This window comes from Ammospiza caudacuta, chromosome 20 (genome assembly GCF_027887145.1).
Source record: "Ammospiza caudacuta isolate bAmmCau1 chromosome 20, bAmmCau1.pri, whole genome shotgun sequence".
Taxonomy (NCBI): Eukaryota; Metazoa; Chordata; class Aves; order Passeriformes; family Passerellidae; genus Ammospiza; species Ammospiza caudacuta.
This window is the reverse complement of record NC_080612.1, coordinates 11,075,796-11,092,398: the sequence shown is the minus strand read 5'-3', so window position 1 is coordinate 11,092,398 and position 16,603 is coordinate 11,075,796. Positions and strand designations below refer to the sequence as shown.

Here is a 16,603-nt window from a genome sequence, read left to right as displayed (position 1 = left end):
AAAAAAATGAAAACCAGGAAGTGCTGTAAAGTGCCATAAAATTTCCATAAAAGTGCCATAAAGTGCAATTGACGTAAAAGGCGCCATAAAGCAGCACTGTCGTAAAAGCTGCCGTAAAGCGCGACTGTCGTAAAAGCTGCCGTAAAGCACGACTGTCGTAAAAGCTGCCGTAAAGCACGACTGTCGTAAAAGCTGCCGTAAAGCAGCACTGTCGTAAAAGCTGCCGTAAAGCACGACTGTCGTAAAAGCTACCGTAAAGCAGCACTGTCGTAAAATCTGCCGTAAAGCAGCACTGTCGTAAAACCTGCCGTAAAGCGCGACTGTCGTAAAAGCTGCCGTAAAGCACGACTGTCGTAAACGCTGCCGTAAAGCGCGGCTGTCGTAAAGCGAGCCGTAAAGCTGCACTGTCGTAAAAGCTGCCGTAAAGCACGACTGTCGTAAAAGCTGCCGTAAAGCGCGACTGTCGTAAAAGCTGCCGTAAAGCGCGACTGTCGTAAAAGCTGCCGTAAAGCACGACTGTCGTAAAAGCTGCCGTAAAGCGCGACTGTCGTAAAAGCTGCCGTAAAGCAGCACTGTCGTAAAAGCTGCCGTAAAGCGCGACTGTCGTAAAAGCTGCCGTAAAGCGCGACTGTCGTAAAACCTGCCGTAAAGCAGCACTGTCGTAAAAGCTGCCGTAAAGCAGCACTGTCGTAAAACCTGCCGTAAAGCGCGACTGTCGTAAAAGCTGCCGTAAAGCACGACTGTCGTAAACGCTGCCGTAAAGCGCGGCTGTCGTAAAGCGAGCCGTAAAGCAGCACTGTCGTAAAAGCTGCCGTAAAGCGCGACTGTCGTAAAAGCTGCCGTAAAGCGCGACTGTCGTAAAACCTGCCGTAAAGCAGCACTGTCGTAAAAGCTGCCGTAAAGCGCGACTGTCGTAAAAGCTGCCGTAAAGCACGACTGTCGTAAAAGCTGCCGTAAAGCACGACTATCGTAAAAGCTGCCGTAAAGCAGCACTGTCGTAAAAGCTGCCGTAAAGCACGACTGTCGTAAAAGCTACCGTAAAGCAGCACTGTCGTAAAATCTGCCGTAAAGCAGCACTGTCGTAAAACCTGCCGTAAAGCGCGACTGTCGTAAAAGCTGCCGTAAAGCACGACTGTCGTAAACGCTGCCGTAAAGCGCGGCTGTCGTAAAGCGAGCCGTAAAGCAGCACTGTCGTAAAAGCTGCCGTAAAGCACGACTGTCGTAAAACCTGCCGTAAAGCGCGACTGTCGTAAAAGCTGCCGTAAAGCGCGACTGTCGTAAAAGCTGCCGTAAAGCACGACTGTCGTAAAACCTGCCGTAAAGCGCGACTGTCGTAAAACCTGCCGTAAAGCAGCACTGTCGTAAAAGCTGCCGTAAAGCAGCACTGTCGTAAAAGCTGCCGTAAAGCAGCGCTGTCGTAAAAGCTGCCGTAAAGCGCGACTGCCGTAAAGCGCGACTGTCGTAAAAGCTGCCGTAAAGCAGCACTGTCGTAAAAGCTGCCGTAAAGCGCGGCTGTCGCAAAACGAGCCGTAAAGCAGCACTGTCGTAAAAGCTGCCGTAAAGCACGACTGTCGTAAAAGCTGCCGTAAAGCGCGACTGTCGTAAAACCTGCCGTAAAGCAGCACTGTCGTAAAACCTGCCGTAAAGCAGCACTGTCGTAAAAGCTGCCGTAAAGCGCGACTGTCGTAAAAGCTGCCGTAAAGCGCGACTGTCGTAAAAGCTGCCGTAAAGCGCGACTGTCGTAAAAGCTGCCGTAAAGCGCGACTGTCGTAAAAGCTGCCGTAAAGCGCGACTGTCGTAAAAGCTGCCGTAAAGCGCGACTGTCGTAAAAGCTGCCGTAAAGCAGCACTGTCGTAAAACCTGCCGTAAAGCAGCACTGTCGTAAAACCTGCCGTAAAGCAGCACTGTCGTAAAAGCTGCCGTAAAGCAGCGCTGTCGTAAAAGCTGCCGTAAAGCGCGACTGCCGTAAAGCAGCACTGTCGTAAAAGCTGCCGTAAAGCAGCACTGTCGTAAAAGCTGCCGTAAAGCACGACTGTCGTAAAGCGCGACTGTCGTAAAGCTGCCGTAAAGCACGACTGACGTGAGGCGAGCCGTAAAGCACCACTGTCGTAAAAGCTGCCGTAAAGCAGCATTGTCGTAAAGGCTGCCGTAAAGCGCGACTGCCGTAAAGCTTGCCGTAAAAGGCGCCGTAAAGCAGCACTGTCGTAAAGTGTGGCATAAGGCAGCACTGTTGGTCCCCGCCGTCCAGGCTACCGTGGGCCCCGCCCCCCACCCCGCCTCTCGGAGCCCGCCCACCGGCATCACTGCGGCCATGCCCCCCCCTCCCCGCGAGTGCGGCCGCTCCTGCCGTTCCCCCACAGTCGCCCTCGCCCCCTTTGCCGGCACAGCGGGGCCGGGGCTGGCCCGAGTCCCGTCACTGCCGCGTCTCTGGAGCCCCGGGCGGCTCCGGCTCTGCGGTGCCGAGCGCGGCCGCGCCGCGCCCCCAGAGCCCTCTGTGCACACTGCCCCCCCCCCCCCCCCCCCCCCGGCGTTCAAGCGCCCGCAGCGCACCCCGAGCCGCCCACGGGCCCCGCGGCAGGGCAGACGCCCATGGTTAACCCTGTCCCTGCCGCCGTTTCGGCGCGATCCCCCGCTCCCGGCACGGTACCGCTTGCGCTGGGACCGGGGCGCCCCAGCCCGCCCAGCCCCCCCGTGCCGGCGGCGCGGCGTCCGCACCGGTGGCTGCGGCCCCTCCCGTGCCGGCGCCGCTCCAGCCCAGCCTCCCGTGCCTGCCGCCCCTGCCCGCCTGGCCGGCAGCCATCCCAGCCCACCATAGCCCGCCACGCTGCCCCCGCGGCAGCCTCCCGCCGCCTCCACGCCGCTCCTCCCGCCTCCCGCCCCCGCGGCCACCCCGCCGCCGCCCGTGGTCGCTTTCCCGTTCCTGCCGCCGCGGCTGCATGGCGGGCCGAGCCGCGCCTTCCCCAGCGCGGCCCCCGCTTCAGAGCTGCTGCATGGCGCGGCTCCGCCGCCTCCCGCAGCCATGGCCGTCCCGTCGCTCCCTTCCACGGCCGCAGCCCCGTTCCCGCGGCTCCGCCGCCTCCCGCAGCCATGGCCGTCCCGTCGCTCCCTTCCGCGGCCGCAGCCCCGTTCCCGTTCCCGTTCCCGCGGCTCCGCCGCCTCCCGCCCGCCACGCGCCCGCCACGCGCTGCCACAGTGACGCAACCGACGCATGCGTAGTCGCTACAACCGCCGCACCATTATCACTCCGCGCCGCCTCATCCAACCACGGCCCTGCTGCCGGGATCAGCCGCACGCATGCGCACTTCTATCTCCACGGCCCCGCCGCCGCCGCCAGCCCCACTGCTTTGGCCGCAGCTTTGGCACAGCCCGGTCCCGGTTCCGAGCCGCTGCATGCCGCTGCCCGGCCACAGCCGAAATGCCCGTGCCCTGGCACGCCGCTTCCGCCGCCACCGGGTCCGTACACGGCACCACAGCAGGCGAAAACTGCAGCGACTTGCATGTATCCTTCCGCGTCTCTCTCTCTGCCGGAACTTGAGGAGCCGGGCACATCACGGAGAGATCCCTCCGCAGCGCGCGCTGCACAACCGTTATCTGAGATCCCTCCGCGTTTTCGCCTTCCGCACTCCTAGCACCGAGCGGGACTACTTTGTGTCACGATTCGTCCGCACAGCCGCATCCACGCACACAAACCGTGTAACGAGGAGGGGGAGGCTGGAATGTGACAGCTGCTTTCATAAATACAGCACAGACAGAGAGTTGTTTTGCCCCTGCAAATGCCAACCCTTTGATCCCAACACAAAAGCATTTCGAAAAAGAACTGTTCCCAAACAGCTCCAGAGTCCCCACAGGGTTTGGGAGAGATTTCTCGACCCAAAAAGAGACACTAAACCCTGAAAATTCGCCAGGATTAATCCCAAATTAGAAAACTCACAAAAATCTTTTGATAATTTTCGACTAAGAGACTGGCATGAAGTCAGAGGCCAGATTTGCAAAGAAGAATAAATCCTCTAGCTATGCCTGTGCTATTCAGCCAGCAAGCCGGTGTTCCTACAACACGGGTGGCTATCCCACCTCATGAGATAAAATTGTGAAAAGCAATAAGGGACAGTGGGATCTGCTTCCCATATTTTAAGCAACTGCTGAAAAGAACCCTGGAAGGACATACACACACACCAAGTAAAAATCTTGCTAGTATAATTCTCACAGACTCAGCTGAGACCCAGGTAATCCAAGCAGCAGAAGGACAATGTGGCGACGATATAGCTCACCCAATAATGATAAGGGATATTATTGAGAATAATGCCAATGCAGAATGTAAAAGAGTTATCAAAGCCCTAGGGAAAGAAAAACCCGCAGTGCCTGAAATGATGGATGCCTCTAACAAAATTGGGAGTCCACAGCAAGTGGCAACTGTCCAGGCAAATGAACTTGGAAAAACTCTAGGAGAAAAAATGGAAAGGGCTCTTACAGCTCAAACAGCACAAACAGAAGCTTTACCTGTAAATCAACCAAAGACGAACGCCTGGGTTGCTTTAGCCAGGTCTGCAGGCTCCCATACCATCTGTCTGTCTGACACAAGCCCTGACAAACCTTTTCCAACCTGTCCACTTGGAGTTCCTTTCCTAAAAGGGTTTGATAATGTTACTCCTGATAAATATTGACCGTACGATTATCACTCATGTCCAACTCCCAGCCAGAAACACCAAAATTATATTGATTATATAAGTTTTTATATTATATATTATTGGTTATATTGGTAATTCTAAAGTTGATAAATCTGACCTCCAAGAGCTAGAACTGCTAGGCTCATTAACTATGGATACCTGTTACTTCTGTCATTTCCTAGCAGAAGATGGCCCTCATTTAAACGTTCCCCATATCACACAGCTGATAGCAATGTGACTCCTTGGCGTAATCAAACTGAGCTTCTTACCTCTGACCAACCTCACGTGTAATTACTGCTCCCTGCCCACTGAAAGCATGAGAACTTCCAGCTCCCATCATGTTGAGCTGAGCCTTGACACAGCTGTAATAATTAGAGGATAATAATAATAATAATAATAATAATAATAATAATAATAATAATAATAATAATAATAATAATAATAATAATAATAATAATAATAGCAGGAGATGGGATGAGATGAGCTCTGAGCTCCCTTCCCAACCCAAACCACTCAGGATTATTCAGGGTGGATACCCCTGAGGCCCAGGGAGGTTAAAGGATCCTGCAGGAACTCCCCTGCACTGACCACCAGATCCCACGCACGTTTGGGCAGGCAGTTTTGTACAGAATAAATATCACACTCCAATTTCATGGTAACTTAGGAGGGTTTGCTGGCAAATACCATGGCTTTTACATGGTTCTACCAATTACTGAGCAATTACATGTCACCTAGATCTGGAGGACACACAGCAGCCTTGTAATGTATTCCTCTCTGCTAGACAAGAAGGCAGTTATAGAAAACACTCTCTATTTTTATTATTATTTTAAACTACAAACCCCTCCACAATATTCCTGTGTGCCATTATTAAAACTCCACGTCGATATCAAACCCAAAGCAAAGGCTGCCATCCCTTTAACACATCACTTGTGGGATGATCGATAAAAATTTACCTTAAACTGCACCATATGTTGCTCCCCACAAAGTTTTATTATTCAGATTCATCAGTTTGTACCTCAACCCCCGTGCAGTTAAATCCCATTTAGCAGCACTGACCTTCTGATGTGAACCCTTCATTCCTGCAGCTGGTTTGGAGTTTTAACAGCACTTTTAAATAAGGGAAATGCAAAATGTCTGGGAATTAATGGAGGGGTGGGGGGAACATTCCATGGGGCAATCCATGGAAAAAAATAAAGGGAAAAAAGCCCCAAAGAGTGCCAGCCCACTTTCCTGTGCTGCAGCCTATTTGTAAACATCGTTAATCACGGATTAGCAGATGGTGATGTTAATTGCACCTGTGGAAGGAACAAGACCTCGAGGTTGATTGCATTCACAAACGGGATCGGGGCTGTGCGTTCTGGGGGTGCCCCGTGGGCAGCAATCCCAGCTCCTGAAGCATTCCCATCCTCAGCAGCATTCCCATCCCCTGCCACCAGCCTGGCCTTTGCAGAGGGAAAGGCGTTTGTTCCCTGTCCTGGAGCCATTCCAGCCTCCAAAACATCACTGGGACCCAGCGCTGAACTGGGGGAATGGGATTTCTCCAGCTGGACTGGGGGGAATGGGATTTCTCCAGTTGTATTGGGTGGAATGGGATCTCTCCAGCTGGATTGGGGGGAATGGGATCTCTCCAGTTGGACTGGGGGGAATGGGATCTCTCCAGGTGTTGGATGGGGTGGAATGGGATCTCTCCAGTTGTATTGGGGGGAATGGGATCTCTCCAGGTGTTGGATGGGGTGGAATGGGATTTCTCCAGTGGTGGGGACACCCTGAGCACAAAAGGCAAACGTGGGGCAGGAGCTGAGCTGCTCTCCCAGCCAGACTCCCAAGGGTGGATTTTGGGAAATGGAAGATTTGTGTTTCCCCTGGCTGAGATAAGGCAGTGCTGGTGCTGAACTCATCCTGTGAATCCAGGACAAATATTTTGCCACTGTGCTTAGAGACACTTTGATTATTGAGAAATCATTCTGGAAGGGCAATTAGTAAATTTTAAAATGGATTTGGTAAATAAGCCTCTGAAAGGAATCCATGACAAGCAGCAGGGAGGGAAGAATTGACTTTCAAATTACACACACGCACTTTATTCATATCTAAATATCAAAGAGACTCTATGTACAAACAGAAGTAATCAGGGAACGTGTTTTGATCTTGCTGATGTACACAAGAAATGACAATGTCCCCCTTTATGATATAAAGCTGGGAGTTTTTTACAGTTACATTACAGGGACGATTATACTCAAGCTTAGGGCTAAAAATAATGAAAGACTATAAAAACTACATTTTAACATTTAAAAATATCCAGGAAATTAACTGGAGAAGCAGGCAATGATCCAATTAATGGATTGCATTTATTAGATCGGGGCAAATGGCACAGCACAGAGCTCCAGCACCAAAGGTGGGAGAGAGCAGAGGTCCCTGAGCTCCTCAGAGCCTCAGGATGGGGCTGGGACAGGAGGACAAAGCATCAGCTCCATCCAAAAGGCACTGCAGGTGGGGAAAATGGGGCTAAAACTCACCAGAGAGGGAAATGGGGTCAGAGGGAACAGCAGAGCCATCCAGAGGGGGACTCAGTGCCCTCACAAGCAGCAAAGTCTGAGCTGCAGCCCGAGTTATGCTCTCAAATCCTGAAATTCAAGCTCAAGCAACCCCCAAAAGCCCTGTCTGCTGCCCCAGTGCCAAAGCAAGGAGTTCCATGGATGCAGGAGTGGGAATTCACAGGAGAGAGGAGATGGAGGTGGCCAAGCAGGAGCTTCTCCTCCCACTCCAGTGCACACAGAGGTCCCAAAGGGTTTTGGGAGCCTTGCAGGAGCAAAGGAGCTGCTGCAGGGCTCCCCAGCTGCCTCCTGGTTGGAGGGGCTGAGCAGATGGCCAGGCACAGCCTGACAGAGCCCAGCTTCCCCAGGCACACAGAGCCAGGAGTGCCTCCCCACTGCGGGGACAAACCTAAAATAGAGAAACAAAACGGGAGAAACAGCAGCTCCTGTGAGACGGGAAATGAATGCACTTAGCTGCAGGTGAGGGCTGGAGAAATGGCTTCACCCTGATCCCTGCTGCTCCAGAGGAAGGATTCAGCCAGCCCAGTGCTGGATCCTGGAATCTTTGCTCTGGAAATGAGCAAATCTGAGCCACGGGCCCCCTCTGCTGGGGCACCCTGGGCTGCTGAGCAGCTCCTCTGGGCCTGCAGCCTTTCCCTCTCAGCTTTAAACCAAAAAAAGGCAAATTCAGCCCCCAAACTGCACCAGCTCTCAGCCACAAGGCGCCAGCTCAGGGCTCTCCTGCTCCCTGTGGGTTTGGTCACACAGCCCTGTTTGGATGATGGGGTCACTTCAGAGGGGTTTGGGATTTGTCCTTTCCTCAGGACACACCCCAGGCACCCTCCTCTCCCTCACAGCCACAGAAGGGAGCCCTGGAGCTCCTGTCCCCCATCCCAGACACCTGCAGTGTTCCCAGTGCCACCAGGGACACAGAAAACACCCCCACACCCCCAGACCAGGGCTTACAGACTTCATTTAGCTCAAAAAAAAGTCCTAATTAGTCACTCAGAGTGATTTACTTATTCATTTGGAAGTGGGGAGGGGACAGGCTGAACGGAATTGTTTGAAATTATCCCTAAAGGGCACTGTAAATTAAGTGTTAATGAGGAATCCTATGCAGAGGGCCGTGGTAGCTAAATAAAATAATTAAGGTGCTAAGTGATAACATTCTTTTGGCTCTCAATAATTTAGCCAGCCTGGATTTTCAAGCAGGAGAGCTGCAAATGAAGCCACCAGCAGGACACTGGTCCTGGGGCACCTCAGCCCCAGGAGGATCAGTCCAGCTTGGAAAGGAAACTTCCCCAGAAGGCACCGAGCTCCAGATCCCTCTTCCCACCTGAAGGACCAATCACACTCTGCATTTACACGACACAAAATGGATTAATTTGAGTCTACAACCAATCTTTACAAAAGCTTTATTTCCACGGGCTCCATTTCCCCCCCGCTCCAGACGTTTGCCAGCCCTTGGCAGGGCTGCACACCTGGTTTACAACCAAACACAGAAAATCCAGCTCCAGAGGCTCCCAGGCACAGCTGGGGAGGGCACAGGGCTCCTTCACCCACAGCCCAAACCGTCCCCACAGTCCAAGGGATGCACAAAGTCCGCAGGGCACAGGTGCTGGAGCCACCCCTGGGTGTTCTCCTGCTCCCAGACCTGCCTGCCTTCCCTCAGCTGCTCCTCCCAGCTGTTACCCACAACATCAGGGATCTATCTGGTGGCTTCTGCAGCAGCCAAAATGCAGCTCAGGGCTCTGGGCTCTCCCTGGAAGTCACAGTCATGGTGGAGACCCTGGGAAGAGCATTTCCATACCCACACTGAGCAGCTTCCTCCACAAATAAAGAGGATTTCAATCTCCATGCCTCCGTTTCTGGCTGCAGATGGAGTGCAGGAGGATACCTGTAGGAAAACAAATATAAATAAATATTATAAAATAAATATTAAGGGATTTTTTTTTTTCCAGACCACAAGAAAACCATTCGGTGGGCCTGGATGTTAAGTGCAGAAGCTGAGGGGTTGGTACCTGGTGCTCAGAACTGCTCTCACCTGCAGCCACAGAGACGTTGAGGGAGTCGATGCCGGGGTGCAGCGCCCTGCCAGGGGGGATGGCCAACATCTGCTGGCACTGCAGCTGGGTCTGCAGGGAAATGCCCTCCCCTTCACTGCCTGCAGGACACACACACACTGCTCAGCTCAGCCCCAGCACCTCCCTTCCCCTGCCCACTGCAGTTCCTGTCACAGTTCTCTGTGTGTGACACTCTCCCCAAGCTCAGCCACCTCAGCAGCTCCACACAGCAGCTGAGCCCCAGAGGGAGCCTGGCACCTTCCTCCCTGCCCTCCTCCCTGCCTTCCTCCCTGCCCTCCCAGTGTCACCCCACATTTCAAAGAGAAAAGCAAGGCACAATTCTTCCCAAGAACATTGCTGGGTTTCACAATCTCTGAACATCAGAGAAAGAAAACACAGTTCTTATCTCATTTGCTCTGCCTGTGTTTGTGCCACAGTAGAATGCAACGTGGAGATTGTTTACCCACAGTGATGGGGCTTTGGTTCCTTGGCCTGTCAGGGCCAGGTGTGTGTGTTTGTGTGTCAGGACTGTTGGCTGACAGTCACAAGATCAGTGCAGTGTGTGCAGGGCTGAGTGCTTGGCAGATTCAGTTTAGATGTATAGAATAATACAGTATAATAAAGTAATTATTTAGCCTTCTGATATCAATGGAGTCCTCCTCCTCATTCCTCCTTTGTCAGGCCCTTCTCAGTACAGCTAAATCCCTGGATCTGTTCCCCAGCATCTGAAGTGGTTTTGAGGAATATCCATGCACCAATCTGCACAGAGATCCCACAGGAGCAGAGTGCCAGCAGAGAGCTCCCCGTGGGCACAGGGACAGGGCAGCCAAGGGGGCACAGGCCAGCTCTGCCCCAGCAAACCCCACATCCCAACTGCCAGAGACAGCAAACCCCACGTCCCTATTGCCAGTGACAGCAAATCCCACATCCCAACTGCCAGAGACAGCAAACCCCACATCCCTATTGCCAGGGACACCAAACCCCACGTCCCTATTGCCAGAGACACCAAACCCCACATCCCTATTGCCAGTGAGAGCAAACCCCACATCCCAACTGCCAGTGAGAGCAAACCCCACATCCCTATTGCCAGAGACACCAAACCCCACATCCCAACTGCCAGTGAGAGCAAACCCCACATCCCTATTGCCAGAGACACCAAACCCCACATCCCTATTGCCAGGGACACCAAACCCCACGTCCCTATTGCCAGGGACACCAAACCCCACATCCCAACTGCCAGGGACACCAAACCCCACATCCCAACTGCCAGGGACACCAAACCCCACGTCCCTATTGCCAGGGACAGCTCCAGCCTTCCCAGCACACACACACACACACACACACACACACACACACACACTCCATGGGCTGGGTGCAGCTTGTGCATGCAGACAGTTTAAGCAGAGGCTTCAATTGATTAGTTGTTAAACCAGGCAGCAGCCCTGATGTGTTTGGGCTGATACACTGGTGAAACAGAGTTGAAATCTATCCCAGGTCATTAGTAGTTGTTTGACTCACACTGTCACAAAGGGAAATGGAAAGGGAGAGGCTTTAAACAATGCTGTGTGCAGACAGGTGAAAATGCAGAGGGCCCTGGACCTCCCAGCCTGCCTGGCTCCCCAAAGAATTCTTCCACATTGTTATTTAGAGCAGCACAGGCAGCTGCAGGGCTGCAGGGATGGCCAGCTCATCCCAAACACCTCTGGCAAACAGGCCCAGCATGTGGCACCCCTCCAGCAGCCCTGCCCTGCCTGGCTGAGCCTCACACCAGGGTGGGGTGGCACTGCCAGGGCACCCTCATCCCCCTGAGCACACAGGGATGGAACTGCCATCATTCCCCTGAGCACACAGGGATGGAACTGCCATCACTCCCAGGTGGGTTTTTATCCCTGAGCACACAGGGATGGGGACTGCCATCACTCCCAGGTGGTTTTTCCCCTCATGTTTTACTGGGCTGCACTTTGGGTAAGAAGAGGATGCTCTGGGTAGTGCATCCTGCATCACCTTCCCAGATGGAACCAGTCATGGCCAAAGCCCCGTGGCTGGGCTCAGTGAGCCCTCAGAAGCCCCAGACCCCATCCTGACCAATCCTTCCCTCCTGCTGTAACAGCCAGGAGAGCACACAAGGCCTGGAGGACGCACCCAAGGTCCCAGGGTGACACCAGCAATCAAAGCCAGGCCTCCCATGGCCCTGCCTGTCTCCTCACCACTCCAGGGATGCTCAGAAAACCAGAAATACTGTCCTGGAAAGGTTTTACACCTTACCTCCTGAGCCTCTCCAACCATACTCCCTCAGGACTCTCCAACTGGGACAGCAGCAATGGCTCCTGCAGAAATCCTCTCCTGTCCCTAAAAAGGGTCTTACAATTCCCAATAAAGGCACCAATTTTGCCTCCAGCTTTTACAAAGCTTTTTATGGCCCTGGCTGCTTAAAATAATCAGGAGAGATAAATTCAGGGCAAAAAGACTTGCACAGTGTGACACAAGGGGGGGAGTATTGACTGAATCAGATGAAATCCTCGTTTAGACTGGTGACCAAAACACTTCCCACTTCAGATCTTTAACTTTCACCTCTCAGCTTCGTCCCTCACTGACAGAGCTCAAAGACCAGAGCTTGGAGAAAACACAAAACACATTTCCTGCCCCATTTACAATTAACACCACTCACAATTGCAGTTCCCAGTGCAGGAAATTCAGAGCCAGCAGCAGAAAAATATACAAAATTAACATCTCCATAAAACCAGCAGCTCTGTGAAGAGCCTTAAACCCCGAGCTAAAGACTGAAGGTCTAAGAAGAACAAATTACCCAGAAACTCTTCTTACTCAGCCATCTAAGTGCTCCCAATCTGTTCCTTGTGCACCAGGCTCCCAGTTTGAGCTGTCTGTCGCCTCCAGCAATGACTCCAGTGCAGACAGCATTAAGCTGGACTGTCCAAATCACTCTCTGCCAAGGCAGAGGATGCCAGGAGGGGGAACTGCAGCCTGCAAATGCTTAACTTACAGGACAATCTGTGTGGTGCCAGGGAGCTCAGTCCCAGGCTGAATTATCTCTGCTGCTCCCTGCAGCTGCAGCAATGCTCCATATTCACATCCAGGACGTTCCTCCCAACCAGCCCAGCACCAGGCGACCGTAATGTTCAATTTTCTTTCCAGCCAAGAGTTAGTGCTCAGCAGAGAGTTGAAATCATTACTGCTGCAAGGTCCGGGAGCTCTCCTCATGCATCTACCAATCAGCCTCCAATCTCCCCTGACAAAAGGATATTTGGGCTTTTTCCTGGAGAAATCTCTCATAACTCACGGTAACGACGCCGCTGCCGCTCCCAGCCCTGCCTGTGTGCGGGTGCTGGCGCCGTTTGTGGGATGCATTTCTTTGTGGGCAATCAGCAGAGCTGCCAGCCCCCCTGCTCCCCCTGGAATACAGCTCCACACATCTTGTAGAGATGCCAGATTTGCAGCGTTGTCTTGTCAGTGTTTCCAGGAGCTCAATAAACATTTTAATTAAAGGAATATCCTCCGAGCCAAGGCGGCCCCAGCACGGGGCAGGATTGCAGCCCCTCCCTGGCTCCTGGCCAGCAGGACTCTGTGTGAAAGCTCCAGCCAGCTCCTGTGCCAGGTGCCAGGTGCCAGCAGTGGGGGGCATGGCACGGCCACACACAGGTGCCTGGAGCTGCATTCCTGGGGGAATTTCCTTCTCCAGCTGCCACAAAGCTGCTGCTCCCCTTCCCTTCACCTTCTGGGAGGCTGCACAAGCCCAGACTGTGCCTACAGAAGGTGAGAGTGGGCAGAACTCCCTGCAGGAATTGCCCGGCTCGGTGCTCTGGGAAGTGGCAGCCACTGCTCCAACAGGGAGGAGATTCCTCTGCTCCTGCCCCACAGGCAGCATCTCCTGCCCTCTCCCAGGTGTGCCCTGACTGCTCTCAGGGGTGGCTGCAATGCCCAGCTCTGTACCCACACCATGCCCAGCTTTGCACCCAGACCATGCCCAGCTTTGCACCCAGACCATGCCCAGCTTTGCACCCACACCATGCCCAGCTCTGTACCCACACCATGCCCAGCTCTGTACCCACACCATGCCCAGCTTTGCACCCACACCATGCCCAGCTTTGCACCCAGACCATGCCCAGCTTTGCACCCACACCATGCCCAGCTTTGTACCCACACCATGCCCAGCTTTGCACCCACACCATGCCCAGCTTTGCACCCACACCATGCCCAGCTTTGCACCCACACCATGCCCAGCTTTGTACCCACACCATGCCCAGCTTTGCACCCAGACCATGCCCAGCTTTGCACCCACACCATGCCCAGCTCTGTACCCACACCATGCCCAGCTTTGCACCCACACCATGCCCAGCTTTGTACCCAGACCATGCCCAGCTTTGCACCCAGACCATGCCCAGCTTTGCACCCACACCATGCCCAGCTTTGTACCCACACCATGCCCAGCTTTGCACCCACACCATGCCCAGCTCTGTACCCACACCATGCCCAGCTCTGTACCCACACCATGCCCAGCTTTGCACCCACACCATGCCCAGCTCTGTACCCACACCATGCCCAGCTTTGCACCCAGACCATGCCCAGCTCTGTACCCAGACCATGCCCAGCTTTGCACCCACACCATGCCCAGCTTTGCACCCACACCATGCCCAGCTCTGTACCCACACCATGCCCAGCTTTGCACCCACACCATGCCCAGCAACAGCCCCTGGTGGTTCTTCCCAGCCCAGACATTCCTGGTTTTTAAGGGGAAATGTGGCACAGCTCTCCCCGAGCAGCTCTGTCCATGAACAGCAAACACCTCTTGGGGCTCACCACCACAAAAAATCCACACCTGGGGCTCCAGCACACATCAAAACACAGAACACAAAGCAAACACCACCCTGTGACTGGCCCAAAACTGCCCCCCAGACCCTGCTCAGCTGCTGAATTCTGAGAGCATCCACAGACTGCTCCTGCTGGGAGCCCCCTCAGCTCCCCCCGTTCCTCCCAGCCCCTGCTTCATTCACAGCCACACCATTCCAGGATTCCCTCTCAGCTTTTCTTTTCCAGACCTGTAAGAACCCCTGGAGTTGTTCCCATCCTCCCCCCAGCCCCCAGCTCTGGGAATGGCAGTACCTATCACCACAATGAGGGGTTTGTCCCACCGGAATTCCGAGCAGCTGATGACAGGAACACCTTCCACATCCTCAGGCCTGCTGGCTGTTCCCACCACTTCCCAGCCTTCTGCACTTTTAGCCTAGAAAAGGAAAGAAATCAAGAACTGCCAATTACTCAAGCTTAAAAAGAACTCATGTATGCAAGCACTCTATTTTTCACATTTTCAGTTAAGCTGTCTAGGGTTTTTTCTTTTGGCATGCCTTCAATTTTTACCTGCAAAGGGCTCCCTCTCACACCTCACTGCATAGGGAGAAAAGATTCCCAGCAGCTCCCCCCAGCCCTGGTTCCTCCTCTGTTCCCTGCTCCAAAGGCTGCCCAATGCTGCCATCGTGTGCTGGGCCCCGGGATGCTGCTGTGCCACACATCCCGAGGAGAAGGGAGACAAACCCCGGCATCCCCAGAGCTGCAGGATCATCCTGGTACCTCCAGCTCCCAGAACAAACAGCCACCCTCTCCCCCTACCCTTGGAGTGGGGCTGGGGGTGTCCCAGCACAGACACTGCATGTCAAACCTGCCGTGTTTGTTTTCTTGAAAAAAAGAAAAAAAAAAAAATTAAAGTGTCTCACTGTACCTTCAGAAAGGCCGGCAGATCATCTGTGCTGTACACATCAAAGACCTCCATGGTTCCAGCACTGGCTTTGCTCACTATGGGAGTCAAGGGGCAGCTGCAAGGGGAAAAGAATGGACAAGTGTCACTCGAGAGGAAATGCAGATGAATTTTCAGATCCCGCTCACTACACGGATGCGTATTCCTACAGAGAATAGGAGGGCTCAGGAATTCACCCAGGAAACGGGTCACAGGAGGGACAACAGAAACACAAAATGGGTTAAACAAGGAGAGTCCAGGGAGAGCCTGGAATCCCACACCCCACAGCCTGCCTGGGGAGCAGCAACATCCCAAATCCTGCTCTGGAGATCAGCCCCAGAAATCTCCCTAATCTCCCTAAACAACAGCTGAGTGATGCAGGCGGGAAACCTGTCGGGGAGGAAAAGGGGGTTGGAGGAGCCTGTACTTTCTGTGGCCTGTACCTGTTTGTGTGTCTCACACCTGTTTGTGTGTCTCGTTACCTGTTTGTGTGTCTCATCTGTTTCTGTATCTCATTATCTGTTTCTGTGTCCCATACCTGTTGCTGTGTCCCGTTGTTTCTGTGTCCCGTACCTGTTCCTGTGTCTCATTATCTGTTTCTGTGTCTCGTTACCTGTTTGTGTGTCTCATACCTGTTTCTGTATCTCGTTACCTGTTTCTGTGTCTCATTATCTGTTTCTGTGTCTCTTACCTGTTTCTGTGGCCCGTACCTGTTGCTGTGGTCCCTTATCTGTTTCTGTGGCCCGTTATCTGTTTCTGTGTCTCATTATCTGTTTCTGTGGCCCGTTATCTGTTTCTGTGTCTCATTATCTGTTTCTGTGTCCCGTACCTGTTGCTGCGTGTCGCCACCACTCTGTCCACCCCCAGGAAGTACGCGGAGCGCAGCAGAGCCCCCAGGTTCATGGGGTCCTGGATGTGCTCCAGCACCAGCCACAGCAGCTGCCGCTCCCCGCTCTCTCCATCTCTCTCCTCCGCGTCCCGCAGGCTCCTGAAGGGCAGCGGGGCGGCCTCCAGGCACACTCCCTGGTGGGGCCGGCCCCGGCACAGCGTGTCCAGCGCCCGGCCCGGGACGTGCAGCACGGGCACCCCGCGGGCCGCGGCCTGCAGGGCGAGCTCGGCCCTCAGGGGCCGCCCGGGGCCGCCGCGCTGCTCCTTGAGGAACAGCCGGAACAGCGCCCTGCGCGCCCGGGCCAGCGCCAGCCAGCACGGGGCCACCCCGAACACGATCTCCGAGCCTTTGGTTCTCTCCAGGGCCGGCGGCGCCTTTCGCCCCAGCCCCTTCCCCGTGCCGGCCCGGGGCGAGTCCTGCTGTGCCCGCCACAGCTCCCGCCCGGTGCGCGACCCCCGCCCGGCCCCCGAAGCCTCCGGGGGATCGCTGCCTCGGGGCGCTCCTTGCTCAGCCCCGCGGCTGGAGCGGAACCGGAGCGGGGCCCGGCACAGCCGCAGGGCCCGCGGGCACAGGAGGGGCAGCAGCGCCCGCTCCATGGCGCGGGGGGAAACAGCCAGCCCCGCTCCGCAGCCGGGGCACGGACGGGGCCGGGCGGGGATCCCGGCGGGGCACCGGAGCCGCGGACACGCGCGCGGGCCCCGCTCCTGTTC

The 16,603-nt window shown here is 54.5% G+C and overlaps 1 protein-coding gene across 1 annotated transcript; it reads right to left on the bottom strand.

Annotated features, from left to right (window-relative positions):
• Positions 1–8,639: 8,639 nt before the first annotated feature.
• On the bottom strand, positions 8,640–16,489 carry MRM1 (mitochondrial rRNA methyltransferase 1). The gene is made up of 5 exons (XM_058817940.1): positions 15,834–16,489; positions 14,990–15,083; positions 14,377–14,497; positions 9,240–9,359; positions 8,640–9,092 (listed from the first exon to the last, which is right to left on the bottom strand). Exons 1-5 carry the CDS (start codon positions 16,487–16,489, stop codon positions 9,043–9,045), a joined length of 1,041 nt encoding a protein of 346 aa, XP_058673923.1. The 3' UTR covers positions 8,640–9,042.
• Between the last annotated feature and the right edge of the window lie 114 nt (positions 16,490–16,603).